Below are 13131 nucleotides of genomic sequence, written 5' to 3' on the forward strand. Positions count from 1 at the left end.
CAGTTCAAGGGTGCCGGCCATCCAAGCAGGGAGGCGGAGCAGCAGGGACTGGAACAGCTGTTCACATCCGCAATCAGGAAGCAGAAGGACAAAGCGCCCATGCTCGTCACAAGCTGGTCTCCTTTCTGTACAGCCCAGAACCCTCGCCCAGGGACACAGTACTGCCCACAGTCAAGGTGGGCAACACACACCTTTAATCCTAGCAGTGGCAGGTAGATCTCTGTGAGCTCAGGGTCAACCTGGTCTACACAGTGAGTTCTAAGAGAGCTTGAAACTAGCAGTGAGATCCTGTAAGTAAATAAATAAATAAATAAATAGATAAATAAGATGGCTCTTTCCACATCAAATAATACAAGCAAGAAAATTCCTCATAGAAATTTCTTTCATCCAAAAGAACTCAGACTTCTTGTTGTATGCAATCTGCAAAACTGGAGAGACAGCTGAAATTAAAAATCCATTGAACAGCTGGAAGGAAAACAGCCCAGTAGGTTAACCATGCATTCACGGGATTGAACTGTTATAACAAAGTATCACAGACTTAACAGAAACTCAGTTTTCCTCCTTCCTCCATGGGCTTGAGGTCCCTGGTCAGGGTCTTAATCTAATCTCAGGTTCTAGAGAGGACCTTGTCTTGAGTTGAAGATGGCTGCCCCTCAAAGGCATTCTTAGACACTGGACCAAGATAATCCCTTACAGATGTGCCCAGTGCCCACAGCCTCGTGGAGATGTGCCTCTGGGTGTAATGAAGAGGGAAGACCCACCCTGGATGTGGAAGGCACTTTCCTGAGGACTGGGGGCCTGGACAGAGTAAAAGGCATAAAAGTAAAAACCATTGAGTCTTCAGATTCCCCTGTCACCTTTAGGTTGGCACTACAGACCAAGCCACTGTGCCTCCATGCCTGCTCTGCTCTTCCTGTAAACCGAACCTTCCTACTTCAAGTTCATTTGTGCCAGGCATTACTCAGAGAGCAAAAAGAATCATGGTATGTTCCCTCTGTCAGAAACAAGTCCTTTAGACTTAAACAAGGTTGCAGTTCTTTGACCTGTGCATCACACTTTTAACTTTATGTCTTTCCCACCCTGCCCCCCACCTTGTCCTTTTGTCCCCTGTTGGTATTAGGCAGTTAATCGCAGACTTCATACCTTAAAAATGATTGAGAACCCAAAAGAGCTTTTGCTTATGTAAGTCATATGTATTCATAGCTATTGGGCTGGAAATTCCAATGGAAGATTTTAAAATCAAAAAAAAAAAAAAACCATCTGTGCATTCCTTTGGTTATCAGGGGTGAGTCACTGAGAATCCCGTGACCTTGGACGCACTCCACTGCCCGCTTGGGAGAACGTGAGAGAAAAGCAAATAACGTCTTGAGGTTTTGGTGGAAGTCATTTTGACCCAGAGAAAGGTTCTCAAGGACCCTAAGGCTTCCGGACTACATATGGAAAGACATCGCTCTTTGGAGAACCACTGATCAAGGATTACAGTACACTTCCTTAACCCCCAGTCCACAAAGGTTATGTCCAGTTAGTCATAAGTCACACAACACAGTGGCATAGCTTTGCTCTTATGCAGTTATCTGTGTCTGAAAGACAGTAAGAAGAAAAGGTCGGAGCTGGAGAGATAGTTAAGAATGCTTGCTGCATTCAGAGGGTCCTGTTCATGTCCCAGCACCCACACCAGGTGGATCACGACCGCCTGGAACTCCAGCACCGGGGGGATCTGATTTTACCTACAAACCCACAGCTTCTCTCTGCTCTTGGGCTGATCTCACTGCCCTTCATCCCTGAGAACATCTCTTCGGCGCTTCTGTCTCATGATGCAGGTCTGCTGGGGACAGCATTGTCCTAGTTCATCTGAGCCTGGAAGATGTTTTTTTTTTTTCTTTTTCAGATAGGGTCTCAGTATTGACCCAGGCTGGCCTCATACTCATGAGTCACCTGCCACAGCCTCCCAAGGGCTTAGATTACAGGTGCCTTTTACACCGATAGCTCTCTCTATAGCATCAGAAAGATGATGTTCCTGCCCTAGAAGAAAACATTGACACCGAAAACGTCCTTTGTGTGCGGTGCGTCATTTTTCTCTGGCTGCTTTACTCATCCACACATTCATTCATTTTTGGTCCCAGCATTTAGGGAACTGAGGCAGGAGAATCATGAAGTACATAGTAAGCCACTGTCTGAAAAAGCAAAAGCAACAAAAATGGTCTTGGTGGCATAATTCCACGACTATAATTCCAACACTTGGGCACTGAAGGCCAGAAGATTAAGAATTCAAGGCCTCAAGCCTGAACTATATAAGACCCTGTCTAAAAAAAAAAAAATTAAATAATTAAAAATAAACCAACAACAACAACCAGGGAAGCTGACTGATGGCGCGCACTTCAGCTCTTAAGTCTTGGGAGGCAGAGTCAGGCAGATCTCTCTCTGAGTTTCAGGTTAACCTGATCTACATATTGAGTTCTAGCCCAGCCTGAGCTAAATCGTGAGATCCTGTACAGTGTTTTGAATAGATATGGTTTCCATAGACACGTGTGTTTGAATGCTTGGCTATTGGGAGTGGCACTATTAGGAGGTGTGGCCTTGTTGGAAGAAGTGTGTCACTGTGTGGGTGGGCTTTGAGGTCTCCAATGCTCAAGCTACATCCACTGACACAGTCTCCTTCAGCTGTCTGCTGATCAAGATGCAGAACTCTCACCTCCTTCTCCAGCACCATGTCTGCCTGGATGCTACTGTGCTTCCAATGGACTAGACCTTTGAAACTACAAGCCAGCCCCAATGAAATGTTTTCCTTTATAAGATTTGCCTAGAATGTAGGTGCAGAGGACGAGGGTAGAGAGCTTGATTAGCCTGTGGCACTTGTCCGATTCTTAGACTTCCTGTATTTCATTCTTTAGTTCTAGAAGTTAAATGGAGTTTTCTTTTTCAGGATGCAAACCTGTGTTTCACAGCACAGCTTTACACAGAACGCTACCAGTACGTTTCTTCATATTTTACCAGGGGGCAGGGAATTGAGACATACAGAATTTCTCTTAATATTCATACCATATGTCAGCCAACTCCCAAATAGATGCATTGCTGTTGTTTAGAACTTGAATGTTCAATAGAAAAAAAAAATCAGAGGAAAAGGAGTAAGTTTACGTAACATAACTGATGGAAAAATAAATTCAAGAGACCATTTATTATAGTTTCATGTGACCTGAGGGATATGATTTATTTGCTGTTTACCCGCCCCCCCCCCCAAATGATCTCCTTGGAACGTGTATAGCACCCGGGTCATCAGTCCTTCCTCACAGGGAACAGCCACTCTCCTTATCTTGATAGGCAGGTCTTTTAGAAAACAACTGTGCCTTAGCATTGTGGTCTACGCCTGTAATCGTAGCACTCAGTGAGTGGAGGCAGGAGGATCGTCCTTTTGGGCTACTGTGATAGTTACTCTCAATTGTCAACTTGAGCTCTGAAGTCACCCAGGGGGACAAGCCTCTAGGCATACCTGTGCTGGATGTTTAGCCTCTGCCCATGCCTGTGAGGGATTACGTTATTTAGGGTTATTATGGTTGGAAGACTTTGTAGTGGTTTGAATGAGAACTCTCACTTTTTCTCCTTATATTTGTAAATGTATTTTTTTCCTCTCATCTTTAGATGCTAAAATTCTTGTTTACTGTTTCCAACATCTGTGTCATTTTGAAAGACCATCTCTATCTTAGTCAGGTTTTTTATTGCTGTGATGAAACACTATGCCCATAAGCAACTTAGAGAAGAAAGGTTGTATTTTGCACAGGCTCCATATGGCAGGTCCTCATCATCGAAGGAAGTCGGGGCAGGGAATCAGAGGCAGAATCTGATGTAGAGGCCGTGGAGGAGTGCTGATTACTGGCTAGCTCAGTCTGATTTTTTTTTTAAGCACCCAGGACCTCCCGCCCATTGGTGGCACCACCATAGTTAGTTGGGCCCTCTCACATCAATCTTCAATCAAGAAAATGTACGACTGGCTTGCTCACAGGCAGACCTGGTGAGAGCATTTTCCCAACTGAAGTTCTTTCAAACCTATTCTAGCTGGTGTCGAGTTGACATAAAATTAGCTAGTCGCTCTGTAAATTAAGTTTTCTCATAAGCATGGTTTGTGTTTTTCCTTCCTTACATTTTGAGTAACTTGGGGTTATGTGTTCATTATCTTCTCCTTGTTTTGCTAGGATATCTGATAAAAGCAACTTTAAAAAGTGTTCTTTTGGCCGGGCGGTGGTGGCGCACGCCTTTAATCCCAGCACTTGGGAGGCAGAGGCAGGTGGATTTCTGAGTTCGAGGCCAGCCTGGTCTACAGAGTGAGTTCCAGGACAGCCAGGGCTATACAGAGAAACCCTGTCTCGAAAAACCAAAAGAAGAAGAAGAAGAAGAAGAGGAGGAAGAAGAAGAAGAAGAAGAAGAAGAAGAAGAAGAAGAAGAAGAAGAATAGGTGTTTGTTTTATCTCGCAATGCAATCAATTGCATTTCACCATGGTGGCATGGTGAGCCTCGAGTGAGCCAAGGATGTAGCTTGGTTGATAAAATACCTGCCTACCATGAACAAGGCCATGAGTTCAATCCCTCAGCACCCCATAAACTGGGCATGGGGATGCACACCAGTTAATGCTAGCACTTAGAAAGTGGAAGCCATCCTCAGCTACCTATTGGGTTTGGGGCTAACCTGGGCTACGAGATACCTTGTATACAAAGGAAAGTTAGAAGGCTCTAGTGGTGAAGGGTAGTAAATTCAGGATGTAAACGGCTCCTTCCCCACAGCCCCAGAGCCCACACTGATCTTCCCCACTCCCATTTATGGACCGGTGTGACCACCCCACAGTGTCAGCTCTGAGGCAGCAATGAAAACAGGCCGGAAGCTCGGCTGCCCATCCTCAGACCACAGGCCAGTACTCACCAGCTCCGCGCACAGACGTCACGCTCCCTCTCCAGTCCCGAGTCCCTGGAGGCTTCCTCCCTTTTACCCAAATACAAACTTTGGCCTTCACACCTGAGTGGGAATAAAGCGGACTCTCATACTCGAGTTAGAGTCCCACCACAGGGACCAACATATGCCCAGCTCTGGACTTCCGGTCTCTTTCTCCTCTGTCTGCCTGGGTCTTTTCAGCCAGCTTCTACTCAGTGTTCAGCTCCTGGCCATGTACGATGAGCACCCATTCTGATTTTTCCAGAACTTCTTCTGTTTTAAAAGTGAAAACCGTGAACCAGGCAGTGATGGCGCACACCTTTAATCCCAGTACTTAGGAGGCAGAGGCGGGCAGATCACTGTGCATTTGAGGCCAGCCTGGTCTACAAAGTGGGCTCCAGGACAGCGAGGGTTACACAGAGAAACCCTGTCTCAACAAAACAAAATCGAAAGTCCCCGGTCCCAGGACACCCTCAGTCCTGTTTAAACCAGAACAGTGTGTCCCAAACACCCACTAGTCCCATGCAAGTCAGAACTGTGGTCCTGGCTCCTACCCAGGAGTCTCCTTTTAAAGACTCTCCCTTTCTCTTCTCCAGAAGATCTCCAGGGACAGTTTGTCAGAAGGGCTAGCCTGGGCCCTCAGATTCAGCTTCCTGCCTCTCTTACTGAATGACCAGAGCTCAGAAACAGCCCCTGCAGACTGTCAAGGATAAAAAGACAAGGCCAGCTACTGCAGGAGTCCTCACCTTAGCTAAGTCATAGCTGCTTCCTTCCTGACAAGTTGGTCATGGACTAAAATGGCCACTCACCCTGTGGATATGAGTGACCTCTGGCTTCACAGGAACCCGTTAGAAGAGGAAACAGGCTTCAGTGGCCCCTGGGAGCTCAGCCAGTGGGGTCCACTCCCCCTAAGATTGCTATAGACCTGGTGCATGCTTATAGTCCTAGCACTCAGGAGGCTAAGAGGCCAAAGCTAGCCTGGGCTACAAATTGAGACGCTATCTCAAAACAAACAGAAAAGAGCCGGTGATACAGCTCAGTAGAAGGGCGTTAACTTAGAAAGTGCAAGGCCTTGAATTCTATTCCAGTCAGGGGGAAAAGGGAGGGGGAATCATCCCCAGGGGCGTGTGGGGTTAGGACATGCCACAGCGGTAGATTCTGTCTCAGTATTGTGACTGGGAAATTATATGTTCTCTGACCCTCAGTCTCTGCTGTTTCCTCAAAGGCATGGACCAGAGCTCTTCTCATTTTGTTGTTTTGTTTTGTTTGAGACAGAGTTTCTCTGTGTAGCCCTGGCTTTCTTGAACTCACTCTGTAAACCAGGCTGGCCTCAAACCCAAAGAGATCCACCTGTCTCTGCCTCCTGAGTGCTGGAATTAAAAGGCATGCACACCACTGCCTGCCTCTCCTAATCTTTTTAAGTCTGCAGAAACCAAAGACCCCGAATGTATTTGTCTTAGTTGCTGTTCTGTTACTGTGAAGAAACACCATGGCAACTTATAGAAGGAAGTACTGAACTGGGGGCTGGCTTACAGTTTCAGGGGGTGAATCCACTATCATCACGGAGGGGAGCACGGTGGCATGCAGGCAGACATGGTGCTGGGGAAGTACCTGAGATCTCACAGGTACACAAGTGCAAGGCAGAGAGAAGTCTAGACTGGGCCTGGTGTGGGCTTTTGAAACCTCACAGCCCACTCCCAGTGACACACCTTCTCCAAGGCCACAACTTCTTCCACTAAGAAGGAACCATCCTCATTCAAACCACTGCAATACTCTGTGTTTGTAATGTGTTGCTTTTGTGAGAAGCTACACAACCACATGCAACACAGAAGAAGTGACTGACTCTTCTCAGATTGGCGTGCGAGTCTAGAAGGCAAATCATTCTGTACACCTGCATCCTAACTCTGCGTGTGCTCCCTGACCCTCCCACACTCACCTCTGCATGTGCTCCCTGACCCTCCCACACTCACCTCTGCATGTGCTCCCTGACCCTCCCACACTCACCTCTGCATGTGCTCCCTGACCCTCCCACACTCACCTCTACATGTGCTCCCTGACCCTCCCACACTCACCAAGCCATGGGTGTGTGTCTTCCCTCGGTGGGTGCAGGGAGAAACCCTGTCACTTATGCTGTGGCTCCTGATATTAGCCTTACAGCTTGGGTTGACAGCTGAGGTGAGTCCCGAAGGATTCAGAGATACCTCGGCTAGACCACAGCCCCAACCCGGCTACATGAGGAGCCTCCAGATGCTGTGGCAGAGATTCAAATGGCTAAGTGCATGAACTCACACATTCTTGACCAAGAAGGAGAGGAAAGGAAGGCTCGGGTTCTTGGGTTACAACTTCAAGCTCTCCAAGAGGCAGACTGGTGGTGTGAATGAGGGGAAGGAGAGACTATCTCACTAAAGGCAGCAGTACAGTCATAAGAAGCATTATACAAGGCAGGATACATACATACAGTAAATAATATTCCAGAAGAGCTGGGTATGCAAGCCCCTGTGATCCCAGCCCTCTGGAGGCTAAGGCGGCAGGATTGCCAGGATTTGGGAGCCAGTCTGGACTGCAGAGTGAGTTCCAGGACAGCCTGGGCTACAAAGTGAGACCCTGTTTCAAAAACACAACCAAGATCTAGGTGTGGCACACACCTAGAATTCTAAAGCTGGAGGGGAGGCAGAAACCTCCTCTAAGGGCAAGATCGAGGCCAGTCCAGGTTTTGTAAGACTGTATCTAAAAACAATAAAAACACAAGAGTCAAAGGTCATGTGTGCATATGTGTACATGTGTACATGCTCTGCTCTCTCAAGCCTCCAGCATGGTTGTGAAAGTCTTTCCTTTCAATTACGGTGAGAGCTCTCTCAAGCCCCCAGCATGGTTGTGAAAGTCTTTCCTTTCAATTACGGTGAGAGCTATTCCTAGATCTGCCAGCAGGTGGCAGACCTGAGCCCAGAGTCTCTTAACTCATTTCCAGTAACTTCTGCCTTCTCCCCAAAGGGCCTCCTCCAGCCCCACCTCCTGTTCCCGGGCCTGGGCCAGGCACTCTAGACAGTTCCAGATGTCAGAGTCCAGAGGCCTGGTCCCAGAGCTGGAGAACAGCCTATGGAGTTCTCCCACCACAAGCTGCATGGGCAAAATGTGAGTTTGCACCCTAGAGGGCCTGGAGAAAGAAAGAGGCCGGGAGAGAGGAAGGGAGGAAGGCAGGACACGGGGTTACATAAGTACACACAGACACACACACATAGACACACACAGACACACACACACATGGGGGAGGGGGGTTGGGGGGAGGGTAGACAAATGACCCAGAGAGAACTAACTGACTTTGCCTGCACGTGGTCTGTTCAGTGCTCTGAGCCAGGAATGCTGACTCATTTAAATGCCCCTAACTTGTACTCCAGGATGGGGTTAGGAATGGCTGAGGCAGGAGGCTACCTGGGTTAGACTCACAAGAGGGAGAGGAGCCATAGCAATGTCTTCATAGGATAGAAGCCCTACAGTCTTGGAGATCAAGCTTCCGAGGGATCTAGATACGAACCTACACAGACTCGGGTGAGGAAAGTGGTATCCGGAAGTGCCCAACACTCTGGGGCCACAGGCACAACTGCTGGGTCCTAAGTCTCCCTCCAGCGCCCTGCTGGAGTCTCCCTCCAGCTGGCCACCACACAGCATCTGCACAGCCTCTGGTATGACCTCACCTTGTCGCCCCTGCTCACTCGCAGGTGCTGGATGATCCTTTGGGGAATCCTCCACACTTGCCCCACACAGGCCTCTCAGCTTTTGGCCCAGCAGTTACCACAGCAACTGACATCCCCCGGATACCCAGAGCCATATCTCAAAGGCCAGGAGAGCCACGCTGACATCGAGGCTCCGGAGGGGTTTGCTGTGAGGCTGATCTTCCAGGACTTTGATCTGGAGCCGTCCCCAGGCTGTGAAGGCGACTCTGTCACAGTGAGCTGGGCAAAGGGGTGGAGAGCTGAAGGGGCTCTGGGGAGGGATCTTCCCATGGGCAGTGGACGATATCTCCGCTCTGAATCACACATCTACAGAACAGAAAAGGTGTCCAAGTCAGAGGTCCTGGGGCCTAGCTATAGCCTGTTCACTCAGTACACAGCATCGTACCTGTCCCTGGCAACCCGCAGGGACCCACCAAGCTCTGAGGGAAGGCTGCCAGGCAGAGCCTGAGTTTTGAAAGCTTACAAAGAGACACATAAATATTGCTGCTCCACGATCTTGTCAAAGGCCCAGGATCTTACCTCTCTAGATCTTGTTGAGTGCCTGCTCTCCTGAATTAGGAAACTGGATGTAGTTAATGACAAATGGTCACCCTCAGAAGTAAGTGAAGACCGAGTTCACCTACGAAGAGGGGCCACAAGATTACGGCAAGGGCATTATTCAGAATAAGAGTCATTTTAAATCACAGTTCATGCTTTCTTTTGAGTTAAATTTTATTAACATCAAAGGAAGATGTGCATACAATTTTTTTAAAGTCAAAATCATGTCCGGATGTGGTTTTTCAAGCCTGTTATCCCAAAACTTAAAAGGCGTGGGCAGGAAGATCAGAAGTTCAAGGCCAGACCGGGCCATATAGAACAAGTTCGCAGCCAGCTTGGGCTACATTGTCTCAAAAACAAAAAGTAAGTTACTCAGGCTACCTTTGAATTCACAATCCTCCTGCAGCAACCTTCTGAGTGCTCAGGTTATAAATCTTACTTAAAGAGTTTTTACTGGAGGGGGGGATAAAATCTGGAGTGTAAAAAAGTAAACAAATAAATAATAATATAAAAGATCTTTTAAAAAAAAATTTAAAGGGCTAGGGGATACAGTTCTTTAGTAACTTACTTGCCAAGACTCTAGATCCAATTCCTTTTATAGATGGAGGTGGGGGTGGAAGACAAATTAAAGAAACAAACAGAGTCCTCCAAAGAGTGTAATGAGAAACAGTAGCTCAGTCTACTCCCAGGCAATCATCTACAGCTTAGCTAACTCCGATGGTATTTACCTTCCTGTGTAACAAGAATATGCTTATTTTACTGTGTAGTTTTGAGTATTTGTCTCATTTTCCTCTAAACTTCCAGCTATAGAGGGTCGTTGCTGGCTCCAGTGTAACACCTTCACCACCCACAGTCCCCTCACTCACTATCCCATTATCAATTTTTTAAAAAAGCAATATTTATTATTTACAGTTAGGACTTGAAAACATTCACACCTGAGCACATGGTACATGTTAATTACATTTACTTTCTTCAGCTTGTTGGCTTCCCAGGAGTCAGTCTCCAATAATGACTCCTTAGAAAGGATATGTTAAATTCTAGACCACCTAAGCTGCTTAGTTCAACCCTCACCACCAGCAGACAGTTTATCTGGGTATAAAAATCCAGCTTTAGCCGGGCAGTGGTGGCGCATGCCTTTAATACCAGCACTTGGTAGGCAGAGGCAGGTGGATTTCTGAGTTCGAGGCCAGCCTGGTCTACAGAGTGAGTTCCAGGACAGCCAGGGCTATACAGAGAAACCCTGACTCTTAAAAAAAAAAAAATCCAGCTTTGAAGTAGTTTTCTTCCAGAGTGTTGGTGACATTGTCTTCTGTCTCCAGTGTTGTTTAAAGGTTTGATGCTACTAACATTCTCATTCTTTCGTTTTCCTATCTAGGATTTTATAAATTTTTTCATTATTCCAGTGTTCTGAACTTTCATTTGATGTGCCATGATACAGATGGCTCTTTACTCATTGTGTGTGTGGGGAAGGGGGGAGGGAGTCTTTAAATCAAGATACTTTTAACCTTTAATTCTGGGAATACTCTTGTGTGTGTGTGTGTGTGTGTGTGTGTACACATGTGCTATCAGGTGCCAGTGGAAGAGGGCATTGGATATTGGATCCCCTGAAGCTGTAGTTACCAGTGGTTGTGAGCCACCAATCTCTCCTGTGCTTTGGCAATCGTATGTGGTGGACTGGTTCTCTAGCTCTCTGTTCTATTCTGTTTTCAATTCCTTGTCTCTCTGCTCCACTTTCTAGAATATTTCCTCATCTTTCTTTTTTGTGACGCCAGGAATTGACCCAGAGCTTCACACATGCTAACACACATTCTTCGCTGAACTACACTTCTAGCCCCAATATCCTCACATTTATATTCAAACTTTTTGGTTGATGATTTCTTCATAAGGACTCATTCTTTCTAAATATGTGGTTCTTACTGTACATGTGCAATAGCTACTTGTTCCCCTCTCATGGGGATCGGCCTTGAGTGTTTCTTCTGCTTTCTGCATTATTGCTGTTTTATCCAAGTATCTTTCATGGTTGCCTGTCTCCACCTCTGATTTTTATCTGAGAGGCTTTCTTGCAACGTCTAAGAATAATACTTTCCTGAACATTTGTATTTAAGATTAAAACACGAAGCTGCTAATTTAAAATTCTACATGAATAGCTAAAATCTGTCAAATGATGGGTTTGAAAAAAACAAAAAAGGTATCTCCATCCCTTTTCTGCTGCTGTAACAAAATGCCATAGGTTGGGTAATTTACAAACAATGGGGTTTTATTTTGCTCATAGTCTGGAGACTGGGACATCCCAGAGGATGGTGCTGGTGAGGAGAGAGAAGGCTTTGCTGTCATAACACGGTGGGACGGCAAGCAAGCACACAAGAGCACAGGAAAAACAGGCCTAAGTCGTCCTTTTCCTTAGGATCTCAGTTCTGCAGAAGCTAATCCACTCCCACAATAAAGGCACAAATAAATCAATTACCTCTCAAGAGACCCACCTGCCAACACTATCACACGACTTTCTCTCTTTTCTTTCCTTTTGCTTTTTTTTTCTTTTCTGTTTTGTTTTGTTTCATTTGTTTGTTTGTCTTGGGTTTTTGTTTTGTTTTGTTTTCCAAGATGGGATTTCTCTGTATCCAGCCCTGGCTATCCTAGAACTAACTCTGTAGACCAGGTTGACCTCGAACTCAAAGAGTCCCCTGTCTCTGCCTCCTGAATGCTGGGATTGAAGGTGTATGCCACCACTGCCCCACACTGTAACTGAACTTCATCGAGCTTTTAAACAGCCAGGTCATAGCAGACAGCATTAACAAGGTGAGCTAGAGGTATCTTGGGGGCCTCCCAAAAAGTGAGCGTGTAGACATCTTTTGTTTGGGACAGTAAGTTTCCCCAGCAAGGTCCCCTGCAGTTTCCCACTCAGGGCTCCCAGCATTCTGGAAACAAGCTGGGACCAAGGATCAAGAAGTAGGCTGCCTCTCGGTGTTCTGTTGGTAGACATTCACCTTATTCCTCTGGTTTGGGTGCTGGACTTTACTACCTCTGTCAGATGTAGCTAGGGACCTCAATCCAGGGTTTCTGGTTTAAATTCATCTCTTCTACCAAAGTGTGTCAGCAAGAGCTGCCTGCTCATATAGTGTGGAAAACCAGGATCTTGAGATCTCCCCTCCCAGACTTCCCACCTGTTGGCCTCTTGTCAGCCTTTGCCCCTGAAAGGTTCTTGGCTCTGCTGAACCCTGAAACTTTGTGCGGGTCAGTGGTGAGAACCTGCTGGTTGTGTGCTGGTTTCCACCATTTCAAATTCAGTTCTTCTCCTTGCCACCTGTGCCCTGGCTTCCACTTGTTCAAAGTCGCCATCTCCTCTCACTCTTTCTGTTCTTGGCTTCTCACCTTAGCGGGGTTTGAAGTAGGAAAAGAGATAAGAGCACACATGGGTTCTGATGCTAAGTCCTTGGGGCGGGGCAATACGAGGGCTTTAAGCCAGGGCCTCTCCCATGCTGGGCAAGCACTCTACCACTAAGCAGAATCTTCATCCCCTAAAAACATGTACTTCTGGTTTCCAGTGTAACTGGCCGTGTCCATATTCAATGTGGCCTGTGTCTATTGAACACCTGCTATGACTCCACTTTCTCTTTAGTCATGGATAACTTTAATCCTAGATTAACTCTCCTGCCACCCTGTTTTGTTTTGTTTTGTTTTGTTTTGTTTTTCAAGACAGGATTCCTCTGTTTAGCCCTGGCTGTCCTGGAACTGGCTTTGTAGATCAGGCTGGCCTCCATCTCACAGAGATCTGCCTGCCTCTGCTCCTGAGGGCTGGAACTAAAGATCTGCACTGCCATGACTGGCAACTCTTCCCTTTTCATTGAAGAATTCAGGTTCAAGGAGATAATATTTCCTTCCTTTCTCCTTCCAGAGAAAGTCTCTCTCTCTCTCTCTCTCTCTCTCTCTCTCTCTCTCTCTCTCTCT

The 13131-nt window shown here is 46.7% G+C and overlaps 1 protein-coding gene and 1 long non-coding RNA gene across 2 annotated transcripts in view; one reads left to right on the forward strand and one right to left on the reverse strand.

Annotated features, from left to right (window-relative positions):
* Window positions 1-18: 18 nt before the first annotated feature.
* LOC114609987 lies at window positions 19-8813 on the reverse strand. The gene is made up of 3 exons (XR_003709622.1): window positions 8611-8813; window positions 4910-5002; window positions 19-288 (listed from the first exon to the last, which is right to left on the reverse strand). It is a non-coding gene; the product is annotated as an uncharacterized LOC114609987 (long non-coding RNA).
* The window catches only part of C1rl (complement C1r subcomponent like), a 20025-nt gene continuing 14815 nt past the window's right edge, over window positions 7922-13131 (forward strand). Inside the window, exons 1-2 of the mRNA XM_028754424.1 lie at window positions 7922-8050; window positions 8635-8863. Coding sequence (XP_028610257.1) covers window positions 7971-8050; window positions 8635-8863 — 309 coding nt within the window. The 5' untranslated portion in view covers window positions 7922-7970. The remainder of the gene's footprint in view (window positions 8051-8634; window positions 8864-13131) is intronic.

Source organism: Grammomys surdaster, unplaced genomic scaffold, assembly GCF_004785775.1.
Source record: "Grammomys surdaster isolate TR1022 unplaced genomic scaffold, NIH_TR_1.0 126013, whole genome shotgun sequence".
Classification (NCBI taxonomy): domain Eukaryota; kingdom Metazoa; phylum Chordata; class Mammalia; order Rodentia; family Muridae; genus Grammomys; species Grammomys surdaster.